The sequence below is a fragment of the Eretmochelys imbricata genome, chromosome 4, assembly GCF_965152235.1.
Source record: "Eretmochelys imbricata isolate rEreImb1 chromosome 4, rEreImb1.hap1, whole genome shotgun sequence".
NCBI classification, from domain to species: domain Eukaryota; kingdom Metazoa; phylum Chordata; order Testudines; family Cheloniidae; genus Eretmochelys; species Eretmochelys imbricata.
The window spans coordinates 130733069-130757335 of NC_135575.1; the positions used below are offsets into that span (position 1 = coordinate 130733069).

Below are 24267 nucleotides of genomic sequence, written 5' to 3' on the forward strand. Positions count from 1 at the left end.
AAGGGAAGGGTAACCACCTTTCTGTATCCAGTGCTACAAAATCCCTCCTGGCCAGAGGCAAAGTCCTTTTATCTGTAAAGGGTTAAGAAGCTCAGGTAACCTGGCTGGCACCTGACCCAAAATGACCAATGAGGGGACAAGATACTTTCAAATCTGGAGGGGGTGGGGGAAAGGCTTTTGTCTGTCTTTGTGATACCTGTGCTGGGAACAGATCAAGGATGCAAGCCCTCCAGCTCCTGTAAATTTAGTAAGTAATCTAGCTAGAAAATGCATTAGATTTTCTTTGTTTTGGCTTGTGAAATTTGCTGTGCTGGAGGAAATGTGTATTCCTGTTTTTGTCTTTTTGTAACTTAAGGTTTTGTCTAGAGGGATTCTCTGTTTTGAATCTGACTGCCTGTAAGATTATCTTCCATTCTGATCTTACAGAGTTGCTCTCTTATCTTTTTTTGTTCTTCTAATAAAGTTCTGTTTTTTAAGAATCTGATTGGGTTTTTTGGGTCTTAAAAATCCAAGGCTGGTTGGTGCTCATCTTATTTATTCTCAAGCCTCCCCAGGAAAGGGGGTGTAAAGGGTTGGGGGGATATTTTGGGGAAATAGGAACTCCAAGTGGTCCTTTCCCTGATTGTTTGTTAAATCACTTGGTGTTGGCAGCATTTACCTAATCCAAGGGCAAAGACTTTGTGCCTTGGGGAAGTTTTAACCTAAGCTGGTAGAAATAAGCGTAGGGGGTCTTTCATGAGGGTCCCCACATCTGTACCCTAGAATTCAGAGTGGGAAAGGAACCCTGACAGCTGCCAAATCAAAGGCTTTCCTGACCTAGTTAGTCTAAGAAATAATTCCTGCTCATGCAGCCACACCTGATGGGGAGGGAAGGGGGGGAGAGAGGGTGTTAATGCTCAGATGCACTGAGCAGCCTCCAATCCTACTGAACGCACACGGTGCTGTGGGTGCTCAGCACCTCTGAAAATCAGGTTCTAAATATCTTACGGCTCCTAATGCTGTCAGAGGCAGCCTGGGGTAGGTCATTTTCAAAGGAAGGCTTTCTCAGGGGCTTCCTATAACTAACTTCAGTGTTTTCTCCTTCACAGGTCGACTTTCTAAGGCTCCAGTGAAGAAAGGATAGACAGGCATCTATCAATCACTATCGAAGCACTGAATGACAGAAGGCAGAAAGAGTGGGATTTCTGAAAGGGCTTAGCACTGGCTTGAGTCATCTCCCCCTGAAGTCAATGGGAGTTTTACCATTGAGCAAAATTAGGCCAATGCCAATTCCTTTTGGAAAAAATAAAAAATAAAAACATGCAAAGTTTAAACCAAAGGTGGAGACTTGCAGATGCACAAGTGGCAGTCAGGCACCTAACCACCGTTTGTGCCTTTGAAAATCTCCCCTGTACGGACTTGAATGAGTCGCATCAACATCCAGAACTTTGACTCATTTGTGCATCTCAAGCCTGTGCCAAATTCAAATGGCAGGATCTGGTTCATGACACAATCAAGTCCCACTGAAGACCAGAAATTTTGAAAGGCCTGAGCAATGAGAGGCCCACAAAGGGAGACAAAGGTGAAAACTAGTGGGCTAATGAGTTTTACGTACAGCATGTATCTTCTTCTTAATGCCCTTTCTGGGGCTCGAACTTTGAGAGCTACCCCTCAGTTCCACAAGATGGGAGAGGAAAGAATGGGGGTGGAACAGCATGAAAAAGTAAATATTCTGACAAACCAGAAATGCCAAAACATTCTCTGAATGTCAGAATGAGATTTTAATTCACTGACACCTCTGTTTTGTATGTTTCATTTGTTTTGACTTCTCCAGTGCAGTGCAAGTCACAGTAGTGTCTCCAGCCCAGCTTTATTTTGGTTTTGCTGCTAAAGGATGGAATAAACAGGTCTGGCTCATTACTTTCACATTTTGCTCTGCTATTATCATCAGCTCTATCTGACAGGATGACACTAGTTAAGCTGTGGTAGCCAGAGGAAATCCAATGCTAAGGAAATGGACATTCATTGAATGTTTACTTAGGATCTGCTCCACCAATGAATTCCAGATGTTGGCTTTAATTGTCACATTCTGGTATGTTTAAGCAGCATGAATTCGTAAGGCGGGTTTGTAAATCAATCTGACAGACTCATACTGAATCCTATCCTTTGCCAACTTTTGTAAGGAAGAAGATGCTCATAAAATATTAAGCTTTTAATGTCTCTACGGTAAAAGAGGGAAGATACAAAAGATTCTCCCCCATTTTTTCCCTACCATCTGTCTCTCCTCCTCTCCCTCTCCTTCCAAACACTTTCCCTCCCCCTCTCTTTCTCCCAACCCCCTATACAATTACAGTGCTTGTCCTTCGATAAGCATGGTAAATTTGTTTAGTGCTAGCACTAGATACAATGAGGCATGGTGTCGGCAGGTACTGGGAAACCTTCACCATACAGCTCTGCCAGTGTAATTCACTCCTGACTTCCAGTAGGGCCAGATCCATTCCATGTGAATAACTCTACTGATTTCCCATTGAAATCAATGTCAGTTATGGACATGGATTATACCCAATAGTATAGTGCTCCTGCTCTTTGAGCCCTGCAATCTAGAAATAGATGACAGTACTCTTTGGGGAGAATTCTGACCCCTACTGCACTCCCTATATGCGGCTGCCATTGTGTACAGGGGCTGTAGAGGAACTACAACTGGCTGGGATAGATGATATGAGCAGCCCTACTTTGCTCCCCTCATTGGCCAAAGTGTAGTGAGGACGGGGCATGCTTTCGATGTTCAGTGCTCTAGGTATTCTGGTTCACATTGTCGCCCATAGACAGCCACAGGGAGGCGGCTGCGAGTTAGAGCAGTCCGGGGGTAGCTCTAACTTACACTAGGCATTCTTTCAGGCCTAGAAGCAGCCCAGAATCTGGAGCACAAAGATGACTTAAATCCTTCTGGGTAGCGTCTCTCAGGAGGCACAACACACAATACAGCTTTCCACTTCTATGTTGTTATTAATTAGTACTGATTAACTGATATAGTCCATGCCTATAGTGTTATGGAGAATAGAATTGACACTTGTCACATGAAAAGACATAAATGACAAGCTGCCTTTAGTGTATGTGTGAATATCACAGGTATTAACACCTTGCACCAAATTCCCTGCTGGCATTACTCCATTGAGTTACACCAGTTTGGCCCCTTGTCAGTTTATCTTGACAAGTTTTTAAGCGCCAACACTGAATTATCTAAAATTACTCTAGGGCAGTACAGAGGATCTTGCAAATGCTGAGCGAACAGTAGTTATTTCTCCAAGGGTATATCTACACTGGAATTAGACACTCCTGACTGGCCTGGGCCAGCTGACTTCAGTTCGCAGGGCTTGGGCTAAGGGGCTGTTTAATTGTAGACATTCGGGCTTGGTCTTCAGCCTGAGCTCTGGGATCCTCCCACCTTGCAGGGTTCGAATGTCTCCACTGCAATTAAACAGCCCCTTATTCCTAGCCCCATGAGCCCAAGTCAGCTGGCACAGGCCAATGGCAGGTTTTCACTTGCAGAGTAGACATACTTGAGGCAGCATTTGTAAGAGTGGCCAGTCTACATGGACTAGAATAGTTTCTTTGGCATCTCCTCATGTATTCTGAAAATTTACTTAGCCGGTCAGGGCTGACGGGTCCCCAGTAGATGAATCCAACTAATAAGCCACAACAAATAGAAGGCTACTTACATCTCAGAAATACGTTTGTCAGAACAGAACACATGCCTAGCCCATTGTTTACATCCAAGACAGAGAGGCACAGCCTGACTTCTCAAAAAATGATAAATAGCCCATCCTTGGCGTCATATACTTTTCACAACAGCCACAGCTGACAAGTACTTCATCTCCCAAGCTTCTGGGGAGGAAAAGGACTCATGAAACCATCTTCAAACAAAAGCATCACTCCGAAACAAGGCAGATTCCTAGCTCTCCCCTAGCTAGAATTCCCATAAATTGCTCCTCAGTTGGGTGTTTCCTCTGCCAAAGTGCACAGTGGCTACCAGGAGAAGCTGAAGTGGGCTTGCAGTTGTCAGGAGACGCTGCAAACACAGCACAAACAGTGGGCTGTGCGGGGGATTGAGGAGGTGCCATTCCTCTCCTCTGTTAGATTCCTGGGATTTCTCTGGAGAGAGCATCAGGCGGGTCTGGGAATTCCATGCTGCATGTGAAGTAGAACCAATCCCTTTCCCATTCCCCGGGCAATGAATGAGGGGGATTGTCACAGGTTCTTCTCTCTCCTGGCTGTCCAGTCAGACAGGATGAGATGTGGATCCCTGTTTATTTTAAAGGCCTTTCCACAGAAATAATATTACAAATTATTCTATCTAAAACAAAAGCACATGGCTTCCCTTTACAATGAGGGACATTTACTAGTGCGCAGAAGGAAACCCAATCAAATGGGGGGGGAGGGGGGTTTCCCCTCAGATCAGAATATTTTTGTGATTTAGGACTCACTCCTGTACAGTGCAAAACACTCTGGTCCCCATCCAACAAAGCACTTAAGCACTTGCTTAACTTTAAGCAAGAGAACAGCCCCACTAACTTAAAAAGGTTGTGAAGAAACAATGAATTACCCGAAAAGTTGTAGTAAAAGCCATTTGCGTCAAAAAGGATTGCTTTGATTTGTGTGACATAAAACTCAAACCTTGTGGTTTGGCTGACATTAAAAGATTAATGGACTGTAAGAATGCTGCATTATTTTTTTCCTTGCAAGCCTGGAAATGGTGATTTCCCTGAAATAAGGGGGCACAACACAAGCACAGTTATGGATTAGTTACAAGATGGATGGAAAGAAAGATTACTAATGCCTTTGCTGAGTTGGACCTTCTGCAATGAAAAAAACACTCACTTCCCTTTAATCTCCACAAAAACATTTTCTGTGCATGGATTGTTAATAATTTAAGTTGTGTTTAAACAGGAGCATTGTTCTTCACTGTTTGTCTCCTTATTGTACTGTCATTCATATAAGATGGTAATTCAAATATCTAAAGAGGGATCACAGGCTCTTGCATTGTGTAGAGGAAAAAGGTGTTGACCCGTATAGTGTTTTAACAGTTAGGTTTTCAAAAGGGTATATTTATGTTCTTCACTGTTACTGTGGTTTCTAAGTAGGCCCTCTTTAAAACATTAATTTGATAGCTGCAAAATACATCATGGAGGTACGGAGGGAAGGGGTAATTTCTATGTTATCTGACTCCTTTTACTGCTCTTCTGGGCTTTTTGTTTCTCTCTCTCCCTTTTGCTTGGCTTCAATGAGAGCAGTAGGGTTCTAACCTGTCAGCGCAACCAGAGTGAAAGTGACGGTTTACGAGTGGAAGCAGTTTGAGGATGGTGCCTTGTGCTCTTAACATCTTGACATCTGAACCTTCGAGTTCAGCAGCAGCACGGCTTACAGTGGCTGCGGCAGCAGGATACCTTAAAAAGCAGTGAAACCGACAATGAAAATAAACTACGTTTCCAGCACCGCTGGAGTCTGGAAGCCGTTAACAAATATAGCAGTGTCTGAGTGTTAAAATACATAAATCTGTCATCATTACCAGGCTAAGGGGTTGTCATCCTATTCACAAAATAAAGGAACTGTGCATAATCAGTAGGGCAGGGAGTTCAGAACAAAGTGGGCCTTTTACAAATTCTCGACTGCTGATAGATGGATGTTTGCTAGGGACTTAATGTCTTTAACAGGGTATATTTAAGAAGGCATGTGAGTTTCAGAGCTCTTGGGATTAATGTTGGGTTTTTTCCCCTCTTCTTTTCCAAATTTATTGCCAAAAAGTGTATAATGTAAACTCTCCAGACTTCTATGAAATCTGTATTATTACAAAGCAAGCAGCATTCTAGAACAATGATATTATTCGAGTACAACACGGAATATGTTCTTTTGCTCCTCGAACACACACAAAAAATTATTTAAAAATAGGTTTATGCTGTCAGACTTTTTTTCCCCTCTTTATTTCCCATCTTTTTCTTAAACGGAATGCCAAAGACAGCATGGAAAAGGTACAAAACCAGACCCAACAGAAATGAAATAATACACTTCCTCAGCATCCGTACATTTTCATGGCTAACATACTTACATGTACGGATCATGAGGGTGTAAGTCAAAGAGACAGTCTCCTAAATCAGCAAAAGTAATTCACACTCTATAAATTAACCAGGCTGAGTGCTGCTGATTATACAATAAGTAAGCATTACATACTGTACCTTGATCTACAAACCTTCCTGCTGGGCACTTCTCAGTTACTTGACGTTGCCAACAGTGACATTCGGTTACATGGTGCTACTCACTCTATGACTACAGGAGATATAATCTGAGGGTTCAGTCACTGTATCTGGGTAGGCGGCAACGTGTGGGCATGTGCCCCGCTGAAAGCTCTTGGAAGTATTGTGCCTAGGAAAAAGAAAAGGAGGACTTGTGGCACCTTAGAGACTAACAAACTTATTTGAGCATAAGCTTTCGTGAGCTACAGCTCACTTCACTGTAGCTCACGAAAGCTTATGCTCAAATAAATTGGCTAGTCTCTAAGGTGCCACAAGTCCTCCTTTTCTTTTTGCGGATACAGACTAACACGGCTGCTACTCTGTGCCTAGGAAGTATCCAGCCCAGCAGCCTCATCTGTACTTGGGCATCTGTGAGTCCAGAAGGGACTGCAAAAGCTAGTGATGGCACAGGATAGAAAAGTCAGGTGACAAGAGCTGCCCGCCCCCCTTTCGGTCACTGTGAAGGGAAGGAAGGAGGGACAGTGCAGAAGCAGCAGGGGATGCTGGAGAGAAAAACAGAGGCCAATGGGGTGGGGAAAAGTTGCCAAATCTTCTGGTGCTCCTTTAATGCTGCTTGCCCACACGACTATCTGCCTTCTGCACCCTTTCAGCAGTACACACAGACACACACACCCCTCTCCCATGGTGGCCTATGCAGCAGCCAGTCACAGGATCAGCACATGAGGGATGGGCAGCCAGCCACCCAGGGGTGTGGCAGGTGGCCGATGCAGCTTGCTTTTAGCAAGGAGCGGTTTAAGAGGGAACAGGTGAGGAGAGGGAAAGACACTCCAAGGAGTTTGAGGGCAGAGACAAGAGGGGCAAAGGCAGGGCTGGCCTTACCATGAGGCGACCTGAGGTCCTCAGGTGCCAGACTGTGGGGGAGGAGCCACTAGGACCCAGCGTGTAGAAAATTGTTTCTGTTGCTGGTGCACATGGATTCTCTCTGCTCTAGATGCACGGAGATGGGGGAGTGCTGTGCTGGAGGAAGGAGGGCACAAGAGACATAACAGGCAGGCAGGAGAAAAGGGAAGAGGGAATAACAGAAAGCAGCAGGATCTGCAGGGAGAGAGTGGAGGAGGAGCCTCTTATGTACCTCTCTAGCACCCCCAGGAGCCTGGACTGATTAACACCAGCTTCTCAGAGACCTTCCTGTTTCTTGCTGCTTCCCTGAACCCACTTCAGGAGAACAGGCAGTCAACTAAAGTAGTAGGAGACAGTTAGGCCCTTAAGCCGCTGATATCTTCCCTCACCCAGGCCCTGCTACCAGCCTGCTTATTTGTCCCCTTCAACTGAGTGCTGAGAGCCACTATAGCTGGCACAGAACAGCAGTCATGAGTGAAAGAAGAAAACGCCCCTCTGGGGCAGCATTCAGAAAAAGAGAACAAGCAAAGGAAGCTTTTCTAGCTAAGCAGGAAGGAGCTCTCCTGCGATACATAGACACACATGTTCACGGTGAGCCTTCCGGCCCCAGTGAGGATGTGAGTGTTGAGGAGATGCCTGATCTTCCAGTTAGTCAGTGTGCAGGTGACCTGGCAGCTACTGCAGCATCCATATCTCCATCTCAAATGAATTTAACCATGCACATTCCTGAAGAAAAGTGTAGATCAGAGAAGAGTGTGGTGGAGACACAAGAAACAGTGGCTGCTGAGTTTAGTTCCTTAAGTCTAGATGATCCAGGAGTGGGGACCCACTTGAGCAGTAGCCTGAGGGACTTCCTCGTACTGCATGGGCCACAGCAAGTGAAATACTTCATGTTCCCCAAAGACAATGAAAATAGAAGTTTCCATCCAACAAATTACTGGCGTGAAATCCCCAATGGTGACAAAGTGGAGAGGCCATGGCTTATGTACTCAAAAATCCAGAATGCTGCATACTGTTTTTGTTGCAAACTCTTCCAGTCTAATGTTCCAGCCACATTGGGGTCTACAGGAACAAAAGACTGGAAAAATCTATCTAGAAATCTGGCATGCCATGAGAAGGCAGCAAATCACCAGAGAGCATTCCATAGGTGGAAAGAGCTTGAGATGAGACTAAGGTTAAAGGCCACCACAGCATCAAGAAAAGATGATGATCAGCATCAAGAAAAGATTGCATCAGAGTCTCTTTACTGGCAAAAAGAAAAGGAGGACTTGTGGCACCTTAGAGACTAACGAATTTATTTGAGCATAAGCTTTCGTGAGCTACAGCTCACTTCATCGGATGCATTCAGTGGAAAATACAGTGAGGAGATTTATATACACACAGAACATGAAAAAATGGGTGTTACCATACACACTGTAAGGAGAGTGATCACTTAAGATGAGCTATTACCAGCAGAAGAGCGGGGGGTGGGGGGAGAGGGAGGGGAATGTTCTGGAAAGGCTCATTGCCATTGTGAGAATGCTTAGTACCCAAAACCTAGTACTGTGTGGCACTTCAGATCAGCTGTATGTGCCAAACAATGGAAACTTCCTTAAAATTGTGGAGCTGATGGCTGAGCTTGATGCTGTACTCCAGGAGCATCTAAGAAGAGTCACCACCCAAGATATGTACACACACCACTACCTTGGAAAAACAATTCAATATGAGATCACACAGTTACTGGCAACAAAAGTCAAACGGAAGATTGTGACAGATCTGAAGTCAGCAAGATATTACTCTGTTATTCTGGACTGCACACCTGACATCAGCCATACGGAATAAATGACTTTAATGGTGTGTTTTGTAACAACAACAGAACCTAGTGAAAATGTCCCTGCAATGGTGTCTGTCAGAGAGCATTTTCTAGAATTTATTGACATTGATGATACTACAGGAGCTGGTATGACAAATGTGCTTCTTAAGAAGCTGGAAGATATGGGAATTGTGATAGCTGATATGAGAGATCAGGGCTACTATAATGGTGCCAACATGAGAGGAAAGAACAGAGGAGTGCAGACACGGATCCGAGAGATAAACCCGCGAGCTTTTTTTGTCCCATGCAGTTGTCATTCTTTAAACTTGGTGGTCAGTGATGCAGCATCAGCTTCTCGTGAGGCTCCTGAATGTTTTAATGTCATTCAAAGCATCGATGTATTTTTCTCTGCATCAACTCATCGATGGAAAATTTTGAAGCAACATCTGGGAACAGCCTCTCTGACACTGAAACCACTGAGTGCCACAAGGTGGGAAAGTCAAGTGGAGGCGATAAAGCTTATCAAACACCAAATTGGGAAGGTAGATGATGCCATAGTTGCCATTATGGAGGATAATGCTATGACGGGAACTGTTCGTGGGAGAACAGTGGCAGAGGGAAATGGAATCACCAGAAAGATACATAACTTCAAATTTCTGTGTGGCTTAGTGTTGTGGCATGACATACTGTTTGAAATAAATGTTGTAAGCAAGAGACTCCAAGGTGTTGACCTTGATATATCTGGAGCAATGGAACAACTGGACAAAGCAAAGTCATACCCACAATCTTACTGGTCAGATGAGGGATTTGAAAATGTTCCGAAGAGTGCACAGAAGTTAGCAGAGGAACTTCACACTGAAGCTATTTTCCCACCCGTTCAAAAATACAAGAGTCACCGAAGAAGACGACATTTTGATTACGAGGCACGGGATAATCCCATGAGACCCCAAACAACAATTCAAAGTTGAATTCTTTAACCAGGTGCTAGATTGTACAATACAGTCAGTTGAAGAACATTTCTTGCAGCTCAAGGAACACAGCAGTATATTTGGGATGTTGTATGATATTCCAAAACTCCTCACTATACCTGAGGAAGACCCACACCAGCAATGCAGGGCACTAGAGACAGTGTTGACACATGATGACATGCGCGATATTGATGCAAGTGATTTAGGTGATGAACTGAAAGTCCGTTCAAGATATATTTCAGCAGCATCAACTCCAAAGGCTGTTCTGGAATATATGTGCACAAATAAGATGACCACCCTCTTTCCAAATGCTTTTGTTGCTCTGCGCACACTTCTAACACTTCCTGTAACAGTTGCCAGTGAAGAACGCAGCTTCTCCAAGCTGAAGTTAATAAAAACACATCTACACTCCACAATGACACAGGAGAGGCTGGTTGGCCTTGCAACCATGTCAACAGAGCATGAACTGGCCCAGACTGTGAACCTTCAGGAATCAGTTCAAATCTTTGCAACCAAGAAGACAGAGAAAGCACCACTTTGATTATTCAAACAGATAAAAATGCCAGTGTTTACTATGCAGACAAGAAAAGTTACATTTGCTGTTCAGGGATTTGAAAGTTAAGTGTTACTTAAAATTTTTGAACAAGGCATTTTAAGTTGTTAGTTCTCCTTTATTGGAGTAAGTATAAGCGCAGTACCATGAGAAGAGTAGAACAGGCAGAAGGCAGAATTGAGACCTTTCGAAGTTTTGGCCCAAGCAAGGGGGTATGGACGCATCATTTGAGCTCCCTGCCTCAGGTGCCAAAATGTTGTGGGCCGGCCCTGGGCAAAGGCATCAAAGACTTGTGGGGGAAAGCAGAATGGGAGGACAGGGCACAGCCAAAGGGGACAGGGAGGAAGCAGGGGGGAGCACGGATTAGGATGGACATCTTGGGCGGATGGGAGGCATCCTAAAGCTGCGGGGAAGGAACCATCTTGATTTTGTGTATTGGGGCCCATCATAGTGTTTGGCTCCTGTTACCACAATGTCCCCAGGAGCTTCTGGGGAGCAGAGCTGCTGGGCCACCATGGAAGAGGATGCAGGCTGCACTCCCGCTCATTCTGCGGAAGCAAAGCTGCTGGCCAGGGTGAGGCTGTGGCTGCTCCTTGCCCCTTTTGAATAGGTTAGCACTGCTTTGGGCACTAGGCAATAGCAGTCCTTTAGCTCAAGGACTGCAGCTGGGCCAGAATTTTGGTCAGCAACTTCAAGTTCCTTCCTCTGCCCCTCCCCTCTTATCCACACACACAACCCCCAAGGACCAGGAACAATCTAGAACATTACTAAGCATCAGTAAACAGATGTGGTCAGATTGGTGTAAACTGGTTCAACTTCACGGACACCAACTGAGGCTCTTATCCATCGTCTGCATGGAGGGTTGTGTTTGGCTGGCTGGTTGGCTGGTTTTTTTTTTTTTTCCAAAAGAAGTTTGGGATTAATAAAGTCTTTCAATAAAATAGGCGATGAAATGATTTTTACCCTTGGATACGCCGAGCAAAAGAAATGAAATGTCCACCACAAACTAGTTTGGACCAGGGGCTAATTCTATTAGTATCAGCTAACAGAAGGAAGCCATAGATCAAACACACTTTTAATGTCAGTCCTCTTGACACTGCATATTGCTTTCATTCCCAAACAAATAATCACACAGCAAACAGAGCAGCTTGATATTTGCATGGACATAGCAGCAGCCACACACTCTAAAGCATCTGCAAAGGATTGTGGGCTAAATGCACCCACATGGTCTGCACGCCTTAAATTTACACAGGCTGCAACTCTGGCTTGCAATCCTCTACTGCAGGATGGAGTATGCAGGGGGAAATTATATATACATACATATATGTATGATTTTCATGCTTACATTCACAGAAAAAAATCTTTTAATTTCCTTTAAATTGTGAACAGGTGTTGTCACCTTCCAAACTTGGCTTCTATGTTACAGCTTGATGGGGAAAGAAAAAGACGTCTATTTGAAACAGTGGGGCCTTTGTTGGCTAGCACATGATGTATTGATAAGCATACCGTAAAGTATGTTAGAAAATCAAATGAAACTAATGGCCACATTTTTTACAAGATCTTTGTTTTATTTTGTGTGTTAGCACTGAGTTACGTTATGGATCTGGAGCTGCAAGACATGTTACTGTAACCCATGCATGGTATTTTCCAGCGTCACACACCCATTCACATGGAGTCGTCAATGGAATGGCTTGTTGATACATTTTTATTCAGTGCCATTTTTGGAAAGGCTACAGTTAATATTGATACTGTGGCATAATAACCTCTTTCAGAGCCCTTATGCAGAAGGAGCTTTTCAGGAACAAAATTATTATGAGCCATATATGGATTTCAGACCCATGTGTGTGACACTTGCTGAAACCACTGAAGTTGGGGAAACATTTTTCCAGCAACATTTACCTTTTTGTTTCAGATGATTTCTCTCCTGTCCTTTTCTTTCCCACAAAATTCAACAAAGTGGGTACTTCCAGTTGGGAAAATTCAAATTCTAGACTTAGCATGCTGGAGCAGGGAATGTGTCTGACTTTTTTCCAGAGGAGCCTAAGGGAATGAGGTACTATTGAAATTCAGCTGAAGTTGGACACCTAACTCTTTCAGGCACTTTCAAATATCCCAGCCTATGTTTGTGCTGTGTCTAGACAATGGGACCAGATCATGGCCTCTAGGCATGACAGCCATGCAAATAACTGACCATGATGAGCTGCCTTTCACTTGAGATAAGTCCATTTTCACTCAGGCAATGAGTTGTTTTACTGGAAGAGGAGCTCCATTGCCTAGTGAACGCTTTGGGAAGCATGGGGAGTTTTTTTTAGAAATATGAGTCAGTTTTCAAGTTCATAATGAAATACTGAGTATTTTTCACTCCCCTGATCAACAGGATGAGTTCCTGCAGACCGCAGGGCAGAATTCGGTTTACTCCTTGTACCTGATGCATAATATGCTTTCTCTTAACAATACATCTGATGTCACATTCTCAGCAAAAAATGAGCTCCCTTGCCTAGCTCTGGAATTGGATCTGTGCAGATTGCTGTGACCAAGCTGAGCCTACAGGGAACTAGCCAGTAGCACTCTTTGTGCAATTACTTCAACTGCCAGGCTCTTGGGTGGCGATTTAAGGCACCCTCTTCTGCTCAACTCCCAAAAGCCATAAACAATCTTGGCTTTAATTAGCAACACAACCATTACTGTCAGTGAATTAATGGGGCCAGATCCTCACCAGGTGTTAATCGGTAGGTATAGGCACAAGCACAGTTGAGGGCCACAGCAAATTAAAGGTGAAAATGTTGTTACTATTTACTATAGCAAGAAGTTTCTCATTTTCACATAACAATAATCATTATTAGTTGTGATTACATGGTGTGTAATTGTGCCCATGCTGCACAGATTGCCTTTCACATTTTATGCTGGAGTTGATGTATGAAAAAATGAAGTACTTACTCTGTAGTGTGACTAATGAAAGCTAAACCACTCTTGTTTTTTAAATACAAATCCTGCATCTTTGTCAAGTGTTGACTCATGTCAGTTTTCTGCGTAGTATTAAAAGTGTCCTTGGTGCATGCATTGCTGACTCAACATTGATTCACAAAGTTATTGCTGAGTACATCTCTCTTTGGTCCCCAGAGTTTGCTAAGAGGCCAAAACCCAACTATAAATGCATTTGTCATGCTTTTCCAAGATGGCTGACCGCACCTGACTTTGGGCTACAAATGTTTTCACAGCTTTTGTACTATAAATGATTTCTACACAGATTGATGACTTCATCGGAGATCTGTAATGCAAACCATATTTTACTGTACTCTATTTCTTTCACACAGGATTTTCTAGTACTATAAGCAGTGAGAACCATGCTAGAATAAATGTCCATTCATACACTGCCATGCTTTTTTTTTTTTTCCTCCTGGATACTTACATTGACTTTTTTTTTTTTAAAGGCTCTTTTAATGCAAATTTTTCACAGAGGCCTGTTTATCAAAGAGAGCTGTCTTGGACAAGCTATGAAAAACATAAAATAGCAGCTGGCCAGGCAGGATAAAGCTACTTTAAAGATAAATCTTCTAAGGCCGCTAAAGATTCTCTACGCAATCATTTTCAGCAGACAGATTTTAGACATTCAATAGCAAACCTGATTTGCTGGAGAGTGAGTTGCAGTTCAGTTTCTAAGGGTACGGCTCCAAGTGCTCAGAGAAGTCTATGACAACTGGCTGTTTTTAACCTCCCACCTTCAGTAACATCATTTTACAGGTCATTACACAGACAGTGGATGAGTGGTATGGGACACACTATAAGGGAGTCAAGGTGCCAAGAGGAGGAGGATGTGAACAGAAAGGTGATGGATTCTTCACCACAATCTTCCTCCACATAAAACCGAAGAAGTGAGACTACAAACACAACAGGCTGAGATGCAAAGCAGAAAAGAAAAACACCAGAGCAGCTGCTTCTTGGGGTTGAATGTTGATCTTGTTTTGAAGTTGTGCCGGGATGCATCCTAGCAAGATAAAGTTGGTCATGCTGCAGAACCTCAGGGAAACTAGCAATCTACATAGCTCTCCGTGTACTGAGAATGGCAAGGCTCAGACAATTCTGCCATCTGTATCTGGCAGATCTCTAAACAGGGTAATAAAAGGGTGAATGTACATATTCAAAGACAAATAAAGGACGGTACTGATCTTCAAGTACTTGGTCAAACAACTCAAGTCTGCTAACATGTTTATTGGCAATAGCAGCTTATGCTGCAATCATGGAATCGGAAGGGACCTCAGGAGGTCATCTCATCCAACCCCCTGCTCAAAGCAGGACCAATCCCCAATTTTTGCCCCAGATTCCTAAATGGCCCCCTCAAGGATTGAGCTCACAACCCTGGGTTTAGCAGGCCAACATTCAAACCACTGAGCTACCCCTTCCTGCTGCATTTTGGCTGACTCAGGGGAGCCGGGTGCCATCCCGCTTTCACATGTGCCTCTTTCCCCCCCTGCAAGGTTGGGTACAATACTCAGATTGGTCCCCTAGGCTCATCTGCAGTTCTCACAGGTCCTGAAAAACCGGTCCTCAATGTTGGCAGAGATCACAGGATTTGGCCCATAATATTTTCTTATTGAAGAGCTCTGTGTTTAACTTCAGTGAATGAGGTGGCTATGCCCGCAGTGTAAATATTTAATAATATCATTTCCTATGGCACCCAGCTGTTTTTTGGAGATCTCCCCTTCAATGAATGACCCGACTTGTGGGCGAAGTGATATTATTTGTTCTTCTAGGCCGGGCGTGAAGGCTGTCCAACACTTCCCAGGATAAAATCCTGCATTCAGTTATTTATAATTTTGCCAAACTTTAACTGTTTGGTTAAGAGGTCCTGGCAGCTAGATTTTCTGAAGATTCTGTCTGTACTGAGCATGCTCCATCCTGGGGCTACATATCCGAGTAGAATTTTCCCTGAAATTGCTGGCCCCTGCTGCTGTGGCACTAGGAACCACAATTGACAGCAGGGAGACTGACTTTTCTTTGCTCTCAATGCTCTCCCTGTAGGAAAAATCAGTCTGACATGAACACAGAGTGGACAACAGCCAGACACGTGTGCAGGAAGGAGTAGGTTGGGATAAGGAGTGCAGGGAGGGAGAGACTGGGACTGGCTGGACAAGGAGACTGGGATGAGCTGCGTGAGAGGGGAAGGGTGAGGCTGGGATAAGCAGCCAAAAGTGGCGAGGAGACAGCACTGGGGAAATCTAGAGGGAATAGAGCCGAAGAGTCCGTGACCATTACAGAACACTACTCCCCCCCTCAGCCCCGAACCTAATATAGAGCCCAACATTTCTGAGTCTCACCATTCCTCTGCTGTCAGCAACTAAGTGCATTTCTCATCCCCCTCAAGGGACTGGTCCACATACAGGATGACTACCTACTACTGCTGTCAGTTACTCCCTTAGCTCAAGTGCCAGGGGCCTGTGCACTGGCAAGGTTCCACTCTTGCTGATGAACCATGTGTGTATCAATAGGATTCCACGTGACAGGATTTGTTTTTTTCAGTATGCCCTTCAAAAATCCTAGGAAAGTTACCCACAAACGATTTTAACGTTGCACAGTCAAGCACTCACTCAAAAGTTAGGCAATGCCAGAATTAAGGTCATCTGTGCAACCTTAATTCACTCCCCCTTGTCTGTATGTATTATGATACGGTCTTTAATTACATGATCCCATGCTATATTTTCCCCAGGGCCCCTGTGGGGTTGGCAGTTTCCCACAGGCATCATGGTAGCAATAGGTCTTGAGTAGAGTTGGCTGAAATTTTTTGACAGAGCAGCCCCTGCTCTCCCATTTACGGTCAGAGCAACTATCTGAACAGTGGAGTATCAGAGGCACGACCTCCTCTACTTGCCTCTGTGAAGGAAATCTGAGTGCGCAGCAGGTTCCCGGAACACCATACACAACCAGTTTTCACAGCCAGAAATCTGCACGACTGCTCAGTTTAAAGACAAAAACAAAGTTCCTTTTGATAGCTACAGATCATGAGCTGGCAAATGGCCCATCTGGATCAATTTAGTAAGAAAAAAACTTCAGTGGACAGCCAGAGATAACAATTTCATGGGGATATTTATATAAATAACCTTTGTGGGGTTGTACAGCTCATTTGTTTTTGATGGAATTCTCTAGGATAAGGAACTATGTACTTAATCACTAGAATGCTAATATTGATTAAAAAGAGTTCTTCTTCCAGTGTTAGTAAATCTGCCTGCACTGTAATTGCCATCCCAGATCTTGTGGTAAGCCACAAAACCTATTGAGCCTGGCTATGAGAGGAAACTGTAGCTTCTACTTCTACTGGTTATCTGCTTTTACTTCCTTACATTTCTTGCAGAGGTGGATTAGAATGGGATTCTTGGATGTTTGGGATCCAGAGCCCACGCTCAAAGGGGACCTGGATATGAGCAGTGTAGCAACTTGCTGGGCTCGGCAAGGCCTGTTCACTGGGAAAAGGGATGGGCTGTGTAAAGGCAGAGGAGGAAGAAGAGGCTCTGGAGTAAGTAGTGGAGGAGGGATTGTCTTTTGGTTAAGGTACTAGCCTGGGATACAAGAGATGTGGGCTCAATTCCCAGCTCAAGCATGTCACCTTAGGCCAGAATTTTTAGAGGTATTTAGAGCATTGCAACACTTAACTGATTTAGGAGCCTAACTCCTTTTTCAAAAGTGATTTAGGCACTTAGGAGCCTAACTGTCATTGACTGTCCATGTCTCTTGTGTTTGTACTCTCTTACTATGTGTTTGTACAATGCCTGGTAGAAAGGTGCCCCAATTTTGGCTAGAGTCTCTAGACTCTACTGGAATATAAATATTAATTAATAATAATGATGAAGGGGAAGAGATCTATTCTTTCAAAGGATACAAGGGGGAGGAAAAAAGGTTCTAAGTACTGGAGATCCCTGAAGTTTTGATGAATCAACTCCTTGTTTAGCCTTCCTCAACCCTCACTTTCCTGTTGCTTTTAATCAATTTTTTGTAAATAGTCTGTCCCAAGAAATAACAAGTAAATAATAAAATAGCAATCACAGGATTTTATTTGTACTATACATTCCTGATGTAAGGTATTACTTCAGGATGAACTGTACAAGTTCCTTCTGTTAGAAGTCAGCAGTTGCTTATTGGAAACAGAGTTGAAAGCAACTCCTCCACCTATAGCTTCTAAGCTATGCATGTGAGACAGAAAGACACGCACAGTTCACTAAATAATGGGGTTTATGTGCTTCAAAAAGTTACTCTCTTTAGCCATCACTGCAAAAGGCAGATCTTCCCATAACCTACCATTATTCTTTTAAAAGGAGGGAGGAAGCATGACACAGTGGCAAGGAAAGGTATGGGATTCAGCATTTCTGGGTTTAACTCCCAGTTCTTGTAGGACCTTGAGCAAGTCGCTGAACTTTACCGTGCTACACTGTCCCCAGATATAACATGGGCGTGACATCTACCTCCTTCAAAGGGGTGTTGCGAGGCTAAATATATAGTGCTTTCTAACAGTGCTGTGAAATCTTTAGATAAAAACTGCCGTGTACGTTTTCATATATTACTACATCTTGTTATGTTCTATTATAAGGAACAGAGGTGAAATCCTGGCCCCACTGACATCAACACCCAGCATGTTTCATGGTGAAAATGGATTTTAATTTTTTCAAGCTTTCCCACAGTAATCATTCATGTGACAGGATGCTTTCTTGCTCTATTTTCTAGTCTCTTTAGGATCTTACACCCCACCCATCACAATGGTATCCAAGCACCTGCCGTAGTGTATAAATATATGGCATTACAAGTAATGCTGAAAAAAGATTCTTAAAGTGCTCTTTAAAAAATGAATTTAAAAAAAAGGGCCATATGGTTCAAAAGGCCATTCTACTTAATGATGTTTGCGCTTTCCACAGCACAAACAAAACGGCACCATCACTTTGTTCTCCATCCTCCAGCTGACAAGCTGTTGGTTTTAAAACACTGCCGTGTTCTCTAAAATAAACAAAGGTTCCTCTTCACACAGAGAACATTTTCACAAGAAGAAACCCCAGCATCTGCCAGATGCATTAAGGTTCAGAGCCAACTTGAATTCTTTGAAAGAGTCACACAGTCGTACCTTGTGTTGACTTTCAGACCTCGGCAGGAAAGATACTCGGGTGACATCTGATTTCAGGGGAAAGAGCATTTACAGACAAGCAATCAGTTTGAAACATAAAACGAAGAAGTCTAGGGACAGCCATTTGAGACAAGGGCTATGTAATAATCAACAATCAAGAATGGACTGAGCAAATACAACCAACAATCTAAGAAGTTAAAAGATGCTATTCTTAGCCAGCATTAGTATCAAGACATAGGGAGGCGAATGATCACTTGGCACAAACTTGTTCCCTGTTTAACTTAACTCTATCACAAGCTTGGGACCACACTCTTCAATACACTTTGTTGGGTTTTTTTGTCTTTTTCATGTTTAGCTCTTTTAAATTCCACACGGGCTCAATCCTGCACCCACTGAGGTCAATGGGAGTATTGCCATATGCTTCAATCGGTGCAATATTAGAGCCTCATTAGCTAGTGTTTGTGCTAACTATTGTTAATACTATTGTTATTAATACAATTTGTGTGATGATACAACTTACCAGAGCAGCCTGTTCTCTTCAGAGATTTTGCCTCACCTCCAATTCAATGCTAGTCCCTAATTCTCATTTCCTGGCCTCTGATTTTTCATCCCTCCCCTGTGTTGTTGTTTTTTTTAAACAAACACAGTTTGGGCCCAATTCAATTCCCAGTAAAATCAAGGAGAGTCTTCCCGCAGATTGTAATGGGAATTGGGGTGGGCCCTTTGATCCCATGTAAGGTGCTGGAACAGTATCCAAAGGTTCACAGAATGGGGAAAGGACAGGCAGTGGCAAGGGGAGCTCCATAACACTCCCCCATCAATATGCCAAAGTACCATCTCCAGGGATAAGAGATTAGTTAAGTCTCCATAGCCTATTCACTCTTTGCCCTTTCCGCTGAGGCTGCTGAAGTCCAAAAAAACCAACCAACAAACAAAAAAGAACCAATGCTGGTGTGGAAGGGGGATGCGATGTGGACATAGGCCACCAGACAGCCATTGGACAGTAACATCTTTCAGTCACTACTAGTGTTATTGGGTGTGTAAATACATAGGGTAGAAGCAATGAGCTCATTAGCAGGACATTGGGAACGATGCCAAATTACTGAACCACGGTGACTAGGGTATGATGATCAGACAAGTTGATGTCAGCCTGAAAAGGTACAGGTGGGTTTTGGACAGATGACATTTCAAAGGCCAGGGGTATAGAAGAGCAGTAAAGATGAACTGCGTCTGAGTGAAAAGGAGAAGGCTCTTGGTCCTCTAATTTTCCATAATAGCAACAAAATTGTTATACTGAGGATGAAGGAGATAAGATGTTTCAATGAACAGAGGATGGAGTCAGGAGGAGCCGGTGAGGATGTTCAAAGGCAATGCTGGCTCTTAGTGTATGTGTAGCTGTTATCCCAGTCAACAGCTGACATTATTGAAATCCTATTACTTGAGGATTTCCCTTCTCACAAGAACCTCTATCCTGCTAAAGCATTTCCTGGTCTCTCTTCTCTAAGGGGCCTGGAGGTCTCCACCAAAGTGCAAATTCCAAGAATCACCTGATTACTATTACAATCCCCCCCTCAAAGTGCCCCGGTGTCTGCTTACATCACTCAGCATCCACAGTAAAGCTGTAACTATTTCTCTTATCCAGCAAACATAAAATCAGACAACTATCATGCTGCAGTCATTGTGCAGACCCGGGCCGCAATGACAGAGAAGAGTTTAGAGAGGGAGATAGACACTTGGCTAATATCTGACCTTATTTACACCTATGCCACCCCAATACCAGGCAGAACGGCTTAGGGGGCAGCAGGCTCAGCAGCACTCCCAACAGGCCCCAGTTTACAGAGGTGGGGATATGACTATGCCTGCAAACCACCTAGCCATGCTCCTTTGGTGCTAGAAGAAGCTACATCTAGGCACATTATCCAGGCCCTATGTAGCACCCAGTGGTGCCCATTCTCTCTGGCAGGTTTCCTGGGGATGGGAAAATCACCTCTGCCCCCCGGACACTCACACAAGATGAGGCAAATTTAGCCCTTTGCCATTATCCATTTACTGTCTTCATGTCATCCTCTCCCCCTGTTGTGCCTTCAGTGACTCATCCTACAATTCCCACAGCTGGGAATCCCCTCTTCTCACTCTGTTCTTCTATCAGCCATATGTCACTAATCATCGGCTCCTAGTCACTGAATTCCCTCAGCCTGTCTCTAAAGCTGCTGTCGGATCAGTTAGCAGCACAGCACTCCTGAAAGCGTGTGCTCATTTCCTCAGCCCTGGCACTGCAAAGGCATTTCACACTGGACAGACCCCAGGCCGCAAGCCTCAACTCATCTTTCCAAAGGAAATTTAAAAGTCATTATGGGCCCTGCCATGCTATAGGTGTATGCAATGCTTTACAGGCATTAAAGAAGAGGCTCCCAGGAGCTTATAGGCTGCATGACTGAAGAGAACTAAGTTACCTTATTTAAGAGCTGTTAGCTTTTCAAAACTAAGATCTTAACAATGGCCAAACTGGGTCAGACCAATGGTCCATCTAGCCCAGTATCCTGTCTACTGACAGTGGCCAGTGCCAGATGCTTCAGAGGGAATGAACAGAACAGGTAATCATCAAGTGATCCATCCCCTGTCGCCCATTGCCAGCTTCTGGCAGTCAGAGGTTTAGGTACACCCAGAGCATGGGGTTGCGTCCCTGACTATTTTGGGTAGGAGCCATTGATGGACCTATCCTCCAGGAACTTACCTCATTCTTTTTTTAACACAGTTGTACTTTTGGCCTTCATAACATCACCTGCCAATGAGTTCCACAGGCTGACTGTGTGTTGTGTGAAGAAGTACTTCCTTGTGTTAGTTTTAAATCTGCTGCCTATTAATTTCATTGGGTGACCTCTGGTTCTTGTGTTACGTGAAGAGGTAAATAACACTTTCCCTTCACTTTCTCCACATCATTTGTGATTTTATAGATCTCTTTTCTATCTCCCCTCAGCTGTCTCTTTTCTAAATTGAACAGTCCCAGTCTTTTCAATCTCTCCTCAGATGGAAACTAGGCGTAGGGCTACATAGCAACTGGGAGGTGTGATTCCAAAGATAGGCAGACAGTCACGTGCTAGCTTACCTCAAGCTGGCCTGCTAAAAATGGCAGTGTGACTGGCGCAGGACAGAATAGCCGCCTGTGTGCAATCCTGTCTGACCCCCAAGTGCATACTCTGAAGGCTAGCCCAAGCTGCCAGCCATGCTGCACTTCTATTTTTCGGCACTAGCCTGAGCAGAGCTAACACGGGTATGCCTACCTATGCTGGGAATTACACCTGCCAGCTGCTGTGTAGACATTCTAAGAGACTCCATCCTAGGGGAAGGCTATCCCTGTGGTTAAAGCACAGGGCTGGGGTTCAATTCCTAACTCTGCCACAGACGTCTTGGGTGACCTTAGGCAAGTCCCGTAGGAGCACATTTTCAAAAGAGCTCAGAGCCAGATTTTCAAGAGACTTCAGCTCCCATTTGGCCACCTAAATAAGGGCCAGGTTTGCAAACGCGCTCAGCACCACACAGCTCTCATTGTGACTCCTGTGCCCAGTGTTTCAGCGGAGCTGATGTGGAAATGTGCCCCACCTGCTGGTGTGAAGCTGTTTTTAAAGAATTCTGTCCTCAGTCCCTCTGTGCCTTCCCCACCCCAGCACTTTGGCGACTGTGCTGTGCACATCTCTGCAAACAGCTCTGCAAGGCACAAGTTATTTCTAAACTTTTTCTGGGCAGAGATGCCAAGTGCACTCTCCCCTCCTATGCTCTCCTGCAGAGCTCCCTCAGGAGTACCGGATAAGCAGCTTAGTTTGCCTCAGGCCAGCAGCTCCTTCCTCTAGGCAGGAAAAGGGGTCTTTTGTCTTCCCCTCCCATACTCGCTCTGCAGAGTGGCACGATCAGCCCCTTTCCTCTCCCAAGAGATTTTTTGGGCAAAGAGCCATGAATCTGGTTTCTGGCATGAGTCTGGGGTTGTTTGGGAAGGACGAGGCAGGAGCAGGTTAGAGTTCAAACAGGGCTCTTCTGTCTTCACAGGCAAGGCTGCTCTTATCAGCAGGAAGCTTTTGGTTGTTTAAAATGAGCAGAGAAAGAGATAGGACTTTGTGGGCTAAGCATTCATGCTGGTTAAGGAGGCTTTTGGCTGGGGGAGACGGTGGGTGTGTGGAGGCCTATAGCATCTTCCCACCTTCTAGTTCTTTCCTTTCCTCCCTCTGCATCCTGAAACATGCCACTTTTTAGCCAGCCCTCTCCCTCCAGCTAAGGAGAGCTGGATACATTTCCTGTCCGCAACTGGTGGAAACGCTCTGAGCACTGAGAGTGAAGGAAAAATCATTCAGGCCTCTCCTGGGCCCTCAGAAGCATCGCCCCAAACCCAGCATGTGATCTTGGATCTCCATCATCTGGGCCAAGATCTTGAGAATTTTGGGGGCATATACAGGTAAGGCTAGCCCCCGTGGTCTCTCCTTCAAAGACAGAGGCCCTCTGCACACCCATTCTAAATCCTGACCCAACTGATGGGGATTCTTTGGAAACTTGGGACCCTTAGGGCCCAGTGTTAGCTCTGTGCCTAGTTTCACTGTAGCTAGATTTATTCCTAGTCTGCATAGTCTGCAACTGCTCACTGCACAAATCCCCTTGTTGTGCCCTTTAATATGGGCTTGTTAAAATTCGTTTTGAGAACTACCGTGTTCCAGCAGCAAACACAAAGATCAGCACGACCTCTCCTTATCACTCAGCCTTTCCTGTGTGGAATTCGTTGTGATCTGTGCCCTAGTGATTATTGCATCACTTCTGTTTATTTGTAACCTTTGGCACTCCCTAATCTTATCTTGCGGCTGCTGACTGCAATGCAAGAGATGTGCAGCAGTGTAGCTAGCTTTAGCCATCCTCAAACACTGGAATGGGCCACTTAAGTGGACGTCAGTAAATGATTAGCAAAGAGGGCCTGCAATCACTGCCAGGTGAAAAGAAATCAAACTTCTCCACTACCATTAAAAAAGGCAAGATTTACATTTCCTCCTGTGGCACTTACCAATCACGATAAGGGTGTAGTTCACACTCATACTGCCAAAGCCGTTGGTAGCCTTGCAGATGTATGTTCCTGCGTCTTCACTTTCCACCTCCTTGATTTTCAGTCCTTGCTGCAGGATCCGGAACCTTGTCCAGCCACTGTGGATAGTCCGTCCATCTTTCATCCACATAGTCAGAGGTGGTGGGTCACCTTCTACCGGACACAGGAGCTTGATGGTTCTTCCTAACCTCACGGTCTGCCGGTGGATCACTTTATCAGCAATTCTGGGTGGGCCTAACAAAGAATGGGACAGAAAAACAATAATTAATATGATCAGAACTAGTTCTATTGCAGTAGCATCTAGAAGCCACCGGTCATGAAGAGGGGCCCTGTACAAACATAACAAAAGTTACTTATTGAAAAGAGATTACATCTAAGTGGAAAAAACAGACAACAGACAGATACAACTAAGAAAATACCACCAGCCCATGGAGGGTTTGAATCCAGAACTTAGACATTCTTATCACCTTGCTCTAACCAACTGCATTAACCTGCCAATGGCAATCAGCTGTATTTCTCTCTTCCTCCCTCCCCAGCCCCGGACCTCACCCACCACTTTTCTATGTCATGGGGACCTGGTTCCCAGATACCCAGATCACTGGTTTTTTTAAGCATAACGAATCCTGAAGCCAAAATTGGTAACAGCATT

At 44.4% G+C, this 24267-nt stretch overlaps 1 protein-coding gene across 1 annotated transcript in view; it reads right to left on the reverse strand.

Annotated features, from left to right (window-relative positions):
• FGFRL1 (fibroblast growth factor receptor like 1) overlaps nt 1–24267 on the reverse strand; it is a 246100-nt gene that overhangs the window by 104454 nt on the left and 117379 nt on the right. Inside the window, exon 3 of the mRNA XM_077814678.1 lies at nt 23580–23852. Within this exon, the coding sequence (XP_077670804.1) occupies nt 23580–23852 (273 nt within the window). The remainder of the gene's footprint in view (nt 1–23579; nt 23853–24267) is intronic.